This window comes from Triticum aestivum, chromosome 3A (genome assembly GCF_018294505.1).
Source record: "Triticum aestivum cultivar Chinese Spring chromosome 3A, IWGSC CS RefSeq v2.1, whole genome shotgun sequence".
Classification (NCBI taxonomy): domain Eukaryota; kingdom Viridiplantae; phylum Streptophyta; class Magnoliopsida; order Poales; family Poaceae; genus Triticum; species Triticum aestivum.
In genome coordinates this window covers 233,116,432-233,127,972 of record NC_057800.1, presented here as the reverse complement: position 1 = coordinate 233,127,972, position 11,541 = coordinate 233,116,432, and the positions used below count along the sequence as shown (strand labels likewise).

The 11,541-nt window shown below is 47.2% G+C and overlaps 1 protein-coding gene across 2 annotated transcripts; it reads right to left on the bottom strand.

Moving 5' to 3' along the window:
• On the bottom strand, positions 1 to 11,122 carry LOC123061081 (uncharacterized). Of its 2 annotated transcripts, none has more exons than XM_044484001.1 (5): positions 11,031 to 11,122; positions 10,675 to 10,894; positions 2,995 to 3,061; positions 2,754 to 2,884; positions 1 to 923 (listed from the first exon to the last, which is right to left on the bottom strand). In XM_044484001.1, exons 1-5 carry the CDS (start codon positions 11,103 to 11,105, stop codon positions 835 to 837), a joined length of 582 nt encoding a protein of 193 aa, XP_044339936.1. In that variant the 5' UTR covers positions 11,106 to 11,122; the 3' UTR covers positions 1 to 834. The 2 variants fall into 2 exon arrangements, 1 of the variants encoding a protein (XP_044339936.1); XR_006428472.1 differs by lacking the exons at positions 1 to 923; positions 10,675 to 10,894; positions 11,031 to 11,122 and adding exons at positions 3,135 to 8,354; positions 8,446 to 8,505; positions 8,814 to 10,655.
• Between the last annotated feature and the right edge of the window lie 419 nt (positions 11,123 to 11,541).

Here is an 11,541-nt window from a genome sequence, read left to right as displayed (position 1 = left end):
ATAAAATCACATGCATGGATGTAAATATCAAGGCCAAAATGTAAAATGCAAACCATAAATAACTGTAGTGTCACATATATTTTACAAATGTTCTGTAGCAAATTAAACAACGTTAGAACTGGTGTTTGCATGTACCACTAGCTTCATGATAGATTGGAAGTGAGAATCCTTCTATTTCATTCTTCAGTGAAAATTACTAAAGATTCAACCAGCATATGATACACACAGTTACAAGAACTTTCATCTGCCCCATTGCCTGAAAGCAACAGACTTACAAGTCAAACCAATTTACAGGCATGAGAAGAAATACAAACTGCAATCCACTTGTACATTATCACTAACCTGAGGTGCGAACACCTCTTCTACAGCAGTCCTGCTACAGAATCAATGCAAGCCATAAAAATGGCTTAGCAAACAATATAAAGCTCAAAATAATCATTAATCCTTGCATACTTCTACACTGCCAGCAAAGTGGTTGGGCTGTTTCAACAACTTGCCTCTCTAGCTTCATCCTGAAAGCTACCATGGTGGACAATGGCATTCACACTGGACTGTACTGTATTCGTTCTGTTTGACACCGGTGTTCTTGCAGGTGAACCTGGAGTTTGCTTCTGTATGACTTCAGTTATTGTCTCAGGAGACACTAGAGCTGCATAGTTATTTGTATCATTCTTCTCAGCCAACAGATGCTTAAAAAAGGGCAACCTGGTGCATGTAGCTCCCGCTTGCGCAGGGTCCAGGGAAGGGTCCGACCACTTTGGGTCTATAGTACGCAGCCTTTCCCTACATTTCTGTAAGAGGCTGTTTCCAGGACTTGAACCCATGACCTCATGGTCACAAGGCAGCAGCTTTACCACTGCGCCAAGGCTCCCCTTCAGCCAACAGATGCTTAAGCCTCAAAATTTCTGTTTCAAACTCCTTTGCTGCATAAGCAAAGCAGAATAGAGTAAATAAAATTGCAGCTAAATCAACTTGGTTATCACCAAAAAGAATGGGAAATAGAAATAGAATTGTTGGCAATCTACAAGGTATAGGTGAATTTACAGAGGACTGCTGTGCCTCATAATGTGTCAATTTTTTTCAAGAAACAAGTAGGGTGTTATTACTCTTGTATACCTGATTAACCAGGTATAAAATAGCCATGATTTTTTACAGTAAAATAACCATGAATTACATTACCGTGTTGAGGCTTTTGTGTGTTTGCAATATACTTCCTCTGTTCCAAAATAATTGAAGTTCTATGTTTGTCCTAAGTCAAACTTGTTTAAGTTTGACCACGTCTATAGAAAAATATATTAACATCCAGAACACCAGATTAGTCTCATGAGATTCTTTATAAAATATATTTCCATACTATGTGTATTTGGGGTTGCAGATCATAACACATTTTTCCTATAGAGTTGGTCAAAGTTAAACAAGTTTGACTTAGGACAAACCTAAAACTTCAATAATATTGCAACGCAGGGCGTAGTAATAAAGCACTAGAAAATGTAAAAATGTTGGGTAAGCACTTAATGTTCATTAGAACTAAACAGAATGTGAAACATATTTTGGACCGTGGTAGAGATATGCAGATAAATGCAAAACAATCAGCTCTCCAAACACCACACTACAGAAGTAGAAAATAACATGATGCAAGTAGGTTTGTTGAGAAATTTTCACTTGCATAAAGGATACAATAACCATTTAATCAAATCCTAAACTTTCAGAGACATAATTGTAAAATTGAGTAACTGATTCAAGCTAGTAAGACGCGGTCAGTATCACAGCCCAGTACAGTTGGCAGTTGACAAACATCAAATGTGAATTTTCCACAACCAGCTGCACCCGCACCTCACTTATAGAACATGTACCTTGAATTTCCAATATATGCGGGGAAAAAATCATGGTTGTAATATGCTATAACATGTGCACTTGCTAAAAGTTGTTCAAAATTATGAAAGATTGTAAAAAAAAGACAAAGAGATGAAGGACCAGCGTAGCAAACTATATGCGCACAAGTTTCTGTCTTACTCAAGAGAACAGTTCGCAAATGGTCATGCTTTTGCATGTGCACATTTTCTGTCATGTTGCTCATCTATGATTTTTTTTACATCTTTTTTTGGCTGCAAAAGTGTACTTTTGCAATAGGGCGTGACCACAACTATTTGTTCTCAGAGTGCTACATTTTTGAATGATGTTGCAATTTGATACAACAATATCCAATTAGAATATATTACTATAATAGTGAGAACTATCACAATAACTGTTCAATTTGTTGACTAATATCATGTGATGTGTCTTGATTGTTGCCAATCTTCCAACCCACTATTCCAAGCATAAATATATATCATATAAAGGGGAATCAGCTGAGACAATCAGTGCTTTCGGTGTTCACTTTCTACAATAAACTAAACATCAAAGGAATGTGGTAACCAACAAATTAAGAATAAAAAATCTACTCAAATAATTAAGCCTGATCTATAGAAAGGTCACAGCCTGGAGAAGTAGTTGCTTACACCATTCAAATTCTTAGATGTCAAAACTATTCAAATACTAAGATATGTGAGTTCCCTGAAATTCAGATTATAACAAAGATAAGTTGCTCTGAGGCGACATTACTGCTCTCCATTTCAAGAAGACGTGTGTTAGTCCCCACACATGCATGATTTACGCTAGCACACCACCAATGTCCATTCTCTAGACTTCCAGGCATTAACTTGGACCAAATGGGAAAAGGAGAATAACTCGAAATTAGACAAGGGAAAACTCACTGTCAACCAGAAGTGTCCGGGCCTCAAGCTGCTGCTCCCTGTCAGCTAGAAGTGTCTGGGTCTTCGTAAGCTGACGCTCCCTGTCAACTAAAAGTGTCCGCGTCACCGCAAGCTGCCGGTCCTTGTCGAGCCTGGCATAAAAGAAACAACAACAAGAGCAGAACCAGCGTCTCAGCCGTCATTTCCGGCGAAATAAAAGCGAACCCAAATCAACACGCACAACACAAGCATTCGATCTTACAGCTCGCCGCGGAGCCGGTTGTTGTCGTCCCGGAGGTTCTTGACCTTGCTTTCCATCTCCTTCAGGGCTGCATTATCCAAATCACAAAATGTGAAAAAAAAAATCTCCGGCTGAGAAGGACGGAATCCGCTCAGTTTTACCTTGGCACATCTCCTTGATAGTGTTAAACATACATGTGTCACGGCGACTATTGCTTGGTAGCCAAGACTTTGGAGTAGTTAGGAGATCTCTAGTTGTTAGCATAGTTATCATTTAACTTGATATTCTCCTTATCTCTCCATGTAATCTATCTGGTTGTTAACAACCGAACCTTGTATGCCTCTGCGAGATCTGGCCTCGCCTCAATCAATATATATCATGCGGGCTCCCATGTTGGGGGTTGAGACGCTTCTACAATTTCCACATGGTATACAGAGCAGGCCTCTTCCATAGCATCTAGCTCATCCTTCTTCATCTTCTTCATCCTCAACCCATCACGCCGCAGCCATGTCCTCCTCCACCGCAATCACCTCCTCTGGCCTCAACTACAACACATCAGAACCCCTCAGCCGGACGAACTACGTTCTCTGGCGAGCCCAGGCGCGATCCCAGATACTGGGCGCCGGCCTGTTTGGCTACATAGATCAAACCATAGAGGAGCCTCCCAAAACAATCACTAGCAAAGATAAAGATGGTAAGGAACAGGTAGTTCCCAATCCTGCCCATAATCCCTGGTTAGTTCAAGATCAGCAAATCGTAGCATATCTCCTTCGTAATCTGTCCAAGGAGGTGCTAGTCCAAGTGGCTTCGCTTGAATCATCTCATGCAATCTGGTCGGCACTAGCAAATATGTTCTCTGCAGTCTCCTTGTCTCGCGTGAACAACATCAGATCTGCCCTCACCAATGCCCAGAAGGGATCTCAATCGGCTTCCACCTACTTCGGGCAGATGCGGGCCCTCTCTGACGAGCTTGCGGCGGCGGGCAAGCCGCTCGGGGAGGGAGAGCTCATCTCCTTCATCGTCGCCGGGCTTGACATGGAGTATCAGCCGATCATCTCCGCACTCGACGTCCGCACCGAGCCCATCACCGTCGACGCGCTTTTCTCCATGGTGGCCAATTTCGATCAGCGCGTTGAGATGTTCAACGGCGCCGGTGGCTTCAAGTCATCGGCCAACACAGCGTCCAGAGGTCGCTCGGGCGGAGGCAAAGGCGGCTACCGGAACCAGAAGAACGGCGGCCGTGGCGGGGGTTATCCTGGCGGCGGTGGCCAAAACCCTAGCAGCGGCTACCCTGGCGCTGGCGGAGGCGCCTACAATCATGGAGGTGGCGGCAGCTACAACAACCACGGCAACAGTGGTGGCCATCGTGGCGGCAGTGGCGGGGGCTACTACAACAACAACGGCCCCCCTCGCCACTACTACAACAACAATCAAGGCGCTCGCTTCATGGGGTACGAGGAGTATGAAAACAAATGCCAAATCTGTAAGAAAACTAACCATATCGCAAAAGAATGCAAGTGGCGCTATGCAGAGGACAATTCCAGAAGGAGGCGTGTTGCAGCCGCAGCAGATGCCTCATACGGAGTGGACTCAAATTGGTATCTTGACTCTGGCTCAAATGAGAACATCACCTCTGAGCTTGAGAAGATGACCATGCACGAGAAGTATCAAGGCCAAGATCAAGTCCACACTGCTGAAAACGGTTCAGGTATGATGATAAGTCATGTTGGCAAGTCTATTATTCAAACCCCACATCGTGATATTCGTGTAGATGATGTTCTGCATATTCCTAATGCATCAAAAAATCTTCTGTCAGTTCATCGCATTACTCTTGACAATGGTGTCTTCATAGAGTTTCATCCCTTTTTCTTTTTGATCAAGGATCAGGTCACGAGGAGGGTGCTTTATCGCGGTAGATGTGTGCAAGGTCTCTATCCGTTGATCCCCACAATTTCCAAGTTCAATAAGCAAGCATATGGAGCTTTCAAGGTGTCCTCAGAACGATGGCATAATCATTTAGGCCACCCATCTTTTTCCGTTGTTTATCAAATTCTTAGCAAAAATAAGCTCGCGTTTGTTGACGAGCATGATCATGAAACTATTTGTGACTCTTGCCAAAGAGCAAAAAGCCATCAGTTGCCATATCCTATTTCCAATAGTGTTTCAACAAAACCCTTGCGACTTGTGTTTTCTTATGTATGGGGACCGGCCCCCTCCTCTGTCGGTCGGCACACCTATTACGTGAGTTTCATCGATGATTTTAGCAAGTATACATGGATATACCTCCTTAAGAAACGCTCCGATGTTTTCCAAGTTTTTCTTAACTTTCAAGCTCTTGTCGAACGACAATTCAATTGCAAAATACTTGCCATGCAATCAGACTGGGGAGGGGAATACGAGAAACTTAACTCCTTTTTCCAACAGATAGGGATTTCTCATCATGTTTCTTGCCCTCACGCTCACCAACAAAATGGTTCCGCGGAGCGCAAGCATAGACACATTGTCGACGTTGGTCTTTCCCTCCTCGCCGGAGCATCCATGCCACTCAAGTTTTGGGATGAGGCGTTCCTCACCGCGGTGCACCTCATAAATATTTTACCTAGTCGTGTCATCAACTTTGAGACACCCACTGAACGTCTACTTCATATCAAGCCTGAGTATTCTCATCTTCGTGTGTTTGGTTGCGCATGTTGGCCCAACCTTCGTCCCTATAATAATAGGAAACTCATGTTTCGATCAACACAATGTGTCTTCATAGGCTACAGCGCACAACATAAAGGTGTCAAGTGTCTCGATGTAGCCACGGGACGCGTGTATATCTCCCGAGATGTTGTCTTTGATGAAACGGTGTTCCCTTTTGCTAAACTCCACCCAAATGCCGGCGCTTTGCTTCGCAAAGAAATTCTTCTGTTGCCTTCTACCTTAACCGGCGTTGATCATGGGGGAGAGAATAATAGTACTGACCAACTTGCCTCTAATCATCATATTATGCCTGAGATTAATGCTGCAGATTTAAATCCAGAAGAAGAAGGCAACAGGCGTGATTTCATGTGCCCCCTGACTGGCGACATGCATGCACATCGAGGAGGATTCGCCCCAATATCCTCTCCGGGATCCGGGCGCACAGCACCTGGTCGTGCCTCGGGGCCCGAGCGCCTCGAGCAGGCGCGTGATCAGGACAACGACGGCGCTGCCCCGCGCCAACCGCCTGACGACGCGTGGCTGGCAGATACTCGCGCGCCCGACCCCGCCTCACCTGGTTGGTCCGCGCCGGTCTCGCCAGGGCCCGCCACTGCGCCAGGGCCCGCCACTGCACCAGATTTGACCGGGCCAGCCGCTTCACCACCGAGGCGGTCGCCCACAGGCGCGACACAATCCTCCTCGGGATCTGAGTCGCCAGCACCTGAGGCTGATTCGACCGGCGGATCTTCTGCGGCTTCATCTCCTGTGGTTTCTCCTGTGGCGCCGCGCACCAGGCTACAGAAGGGAATTACCACTCGGTTAAATTATAAAAATTTCTCAAAAATCGGTATGTCATGCACAACTGGTGAACCTAACAGTTTAATGACAGCACTTGGTGATCCTAGGTGGAAGGCGGCCATGGAAGATGAAATCATGGCGCTGCGTAAAAATAAAACGTGGCACCTAGTGCCCCCTCGACCAGGCAGAAATTTGATTGATTGTAAGTGGGTATATCGAATCAAGAAGAAGTCTGATGGTACTATAGATAGATACAAAGCAAGACTTGTAGCCAAGGGCTTCAAGCAAAGGTATGGAATAGATTATGAGGACACATTCAGTCCTGTTGTTAAAGCTGCAACAATCCGTCTTGTGTTATCAATAGCTGTGTCCAGGGGTTGGAGTCTGAGGCAGCTAGATGTTCAGAACGCGTTTCTTCATGGTGTTCTGGAAGAGGAAGTGTACATGAAACAGCCTCCTGGGTTTGAAGATAAAGATGCACCATCCTATGTCTGCAAGCTTGACAAGGCCTTGTATGGGTTGAAGCAGGCACCCAGGGCGTGGTATTCACAGTTAAGTATGAAACTCCAATCACTTGGCTTTGTTCCATCAAAATCTGACACCTCCTTGTTCATCTATAACAAGCACAAAACATCCATATTTGTTTTAATATATGTTGATGACATAATTGTCACTAGTTCTTCTGATGGAGCTGTGACAGCATTACTCAAGGATCTAGGCTCTGAGTTTGCACTCAAGGACTTGGGAGATCTGCATTTCTTCTTGGGCATTGAGGTCAAGAAACACAGCAATGGTATTCATCTATCTCAGGAAAAGTATGCTACTGAACTACTAAGCAGAATTGGCATGCAGAATTGTAAATCTTCACCAACACCTTTGTCTAGTTCAGAACCTTTGTCCTTGACAGAAGGACAGCCTCTGCATCAAGAGGATATTACAGGTTACAGGAGCCTAGTCGGTGGACTTCAGTATTTGACTCTTACACGACCTGACATCTCCTTTGCAGTCAATAAAGTGTGTCAGTATCTTCATGCACCTACCACAGCTCACTGGACAGCTGCAAAACGAATTCTCAGGTACATAAGAAGCACTATACACTTGGGTCTCACATTCAGCAAGTCATCCTCCACACGTGTCAGTGCCTACTCAGATGCAGACTGGGCTGGTTGTTTGGATGACAGAAGGTCAACAGGTGGTTTTGCTATCTTTTATGGACCTAACTTGATATCATGGTGCGCAAGAAAACAAGCTATTGTTTCCAGATCAAGCACAGAAGCAGAGTATAAAGCATTAGCAAATGCAACGGCAGAAATTATTTGGGTTCAGTCTATGCTCAGAGAACTTGGGGTGACTCAGATTCAGCCTCCTTGTTTGTGGTGTGACAATCTTGGTGCTACATATTTATCTGCTAACCCAGTTTTTCATGCCAGGACAAAGCACATTGAAATAGACTTTCACTTTGTACGAGAACGTGTTGCCAATAAACAGCTTGAGATCAGGTTTATACCTTCCAAAAGTCAGCTTGCGGATGGGTTCACAAAGGCATTGCCATTCAAAGGTTTTGAAGAGTTCAAACGTAATCTCAACTTATGCTAGTTGTGATTATGGGGGAGTGTTAAACATACATGTGTCACGGCGACTATTGCTTGGTAGCCAAGACTTTGGAGTAGTTAGGAGATCTCTAGTTGTTAGCATAGTTATCATTTAACTTGATATTCTCCTTATCTCTCCATGTAATCTATCTGGTTGTTAACAACCGAACCTTGTATGCCTCTGCGAGATCTGGCCTCGCCTCAATCAATATATATCATGCGGGCTCCCATGTTGGGGGTTGAGACGCTTCTACAATTTCCACAGATAGCAGGCTCCTGCTCCCGCACCGTCCTCAGAAGCTTCCGCTTCTGCGCGCAAACGAAGCGGAGGCACAGAAGGGGAGAAAAATGAGACGAAATGGGTGGGTACAGAAGTGGCGGAGGGGTTAGGCGGCATTACCTTGAGGCCAGTATTCTGTCGGTTCTCCATCCGCGCGGGCGAAGATTCTTCTGGAAGCTTCTAGAGAGGGAGAAGAGGTGTCAGGCAGATGCAGCAGACTAGCAGAGAGGTGGGTTGTGGAGCGGGGAAGATATTTTGAAACAAGATCTCGTCTACTCGGATCTGTACATCACAGCTACTACCAGCGTCAACTCCTCTTCTTCAGTTCGCCGGCCCCGCTCCCGCTTTCCATCCGCAGCACCAAAGCCACCGCCTAGCCCATCAAGCCTCCGCCACCGCCACCGCCGTCGCATCCTAACGAGAGCGCCACCACGATAGCGAGAGAGGGGAGATGCCGGAGGGGGAGAGGTATAGATGAGAGAACTGACCTCTGCCGCCGCCAATGCCCTCGTTTGGCCGCCGCAGCCAGTCGCGGGAGAGAGACAGAGGGAGCTTTTCCTCATTTTGAATTCGAAGGGAGGGAGAGCTAGCTTCCCTTTTGTCACGCTTTGCCACCTCATAGTTATGCTAGTCAAGATAATATCCTTTGGAGTCATAGAAACTTGCGTCGTAATTTCAGTTTGATGCTAAAATTTTAAAAATACAATTTTATGGTCATTTAATTTGACTCAAACGTGCATATAAAATCATAATACGCGTATGAGGGTGCATCATGTGTACGGCCCTACCGGCGTAAGCGGCGCTCGGCGTGATGTATCTTTGCACAAATACCCTCGCATTTTTATTTATGAAAAAACCACTAGTACTACACATATACGTCAAAATTAAGTGCATTTTTAGCAAATCTGTCCGACCCGCAAAATAATTGCTGATATACGGTATAGGGTACAAAAACAATCCGAAAAGGTACCGTATATTCGGCCGACCCGTACAAATTTTTAAAGCGAGCTGTAAAAATCACAAAATGTCAAAAGAAATAACATCTTCGGTCAAGAAGGATGGAATTCGCTCAGTTTTACCTTGGCACATCTCCTTGATAGCGGGCTCCTGCTCCCGCACCGTCCCATCCAGTCTGATAATTCGATGCACGCTTCCGCAGGATTTAGTGAAGATCAACGTCAAGTTTACACGCCTCTTCATCGATCGAGCAACAGGCTGCCGCTGTGTCGCCCCGTCGGGCCGCAGCGCCGCCGCCCCGTGGTTCTCCCCGTGGCTGCACCGATCCCCGCCGCCGCTGCGTCGCCCCTTCAGGTCGTAGTGCCGCGGCACATGATCTCCATCGTCGCCCTGAGGCCGTTCCCGTGGTTGCACCACCTCGCGCGCTGTCGCTGCGTCGCCCCTTCGGGTCATAGTGCCACGGCCCGCGGTCAACCGCCGCACCGAGGCCGTCCGCTCTAGGCCGTCCCCGAGGTTGCACCGACCCTCACGTTGCCGCTACGTCGCCCCGTCGAGCCGTAGCGAGCGTGGCACGCGATCCCTGCAACCTTCCTGAGGTCTTCCCCGTCGTCGCCCCGACCTGCCCACCGCCGTTGCGTCGCCCCTTCGGGCCGTAACGCTGCGGCCCGCGGTCCACGTCGTTCACGCGCGTTGACTTCCTTCTGATATGCGCCGCGCCGCCTCCCTTGGCGTAGGAACGTCACCGTCCGCGCCAGTCTTCGTCACGCTGTCAGGTTCATTATCGCCTACTTCGAGCACCGCCGTTGTGCTCCTTCTCTAGCCACCGGCGCCGCCGCCTCCTTAGGTCGCCGCTGCTCTTCTTCCGCGGCTCCATGGCGACTACCTCGACATCGACGACCCTGACTCGGCACCGACCACGCCGTTCTTCGCACGGCTACCTCGACTACGGTTACACCACCTATGCTCTCGGCTACCTCGACAAACGGCGCAAAGGGCTACCGCCTTGCTTGAGCAACCTCGTCGGTTTCCACTCCAGCCACGACTTCGCGATGCATCGACCGTTACGACTGTGGGGAGGTGTCTGTCGGCTTACCTTCGGATTTTTCTCCAGTCTCACCGTCTGCGTCGCTACCGTTGTGACTGCGGGGGATGCTGAGTACATTGATTATTAGGAAAGACGAGATAGACTAGGATTTTTTCTGGCTTGTCTTGTATTCCAAGTTGATCATTGTACTCCTATATACATATGCCCACGAGGCTCAAGGAATACAACGAACAATTCCACAAATCCTCTCTCTCCCTTCTAATACAAACGAAGCGGGGGAACAAAAGGGGAGAAAATGAGACGAAATGAGTGGGTACAGACGTGGCAGAGGGGTTAGGCAGCAGTACCTTGAGGCCAGTATTCTTTTGGTTCTCCATCCGCGCGGGCAAAGGTTTTGGAAGCTTCTAGAGCGGGAGAAGAGGTGCCAGGCAGATGCAGCAGAGAGGTGGGTTGTGGAGCGGGGAAGAGATTTTGAAACAAGATCTTGTCTGCTCGGATCTGTACATCACAACTACTACCAGCGCCAACTCCTCTTCTCCAGTTCACCACCCTGCTTCCGCTTTCCATCTGCACCACCAAAGCCACCGCCTAGCACATCAAGCCTCCTTCACCGCCACCGCCGTCGAATCCTAATGAGAATGCCACCGCGATAGCGGGATAGGGGAGATGCCGGAGGGGGAGAGGTATAGACGGGATAACTGACCTCTGCCGCCGCCAATGCCCTCGTTTGGCCGCCGCAACCAGTCGCGAGAGAGAGACAGAGAGAGCCTTTCCCCATTTTGAATTCGAAGGGAGGGAGAGCTAGCTTCCCGTTGTCACGCTTTGCCACCTCATAGTTATGCTAGTTAAGGTAATATCCCTTGGAGTCATAGAAACTTAAGTCGTAATTTCAGTTTGATGCTAGAATTTTAAAAATACGATTTTATGGTCATTTAACTTGACTCAAGCATGAATATATGATCACAATACGCGTATGGGGCTGCATCATGTGTATGACCCCACCGGCATGAGTGACGCTCTTCGTGATGTATCTTTGCACAGACACCCTCACATTTTTCTATTTATGAAAAAACCACCAGTATTGCACATATATCCCAAAATTAAGCGCATCTCTAGCAAATCCGCTATATCCGCCCGACCCGCAAAATAATCGTCGATATACGGTATCGGGCCCCAAAAACAACCTGAAAAGGTACCATATATTCGGCTGACCC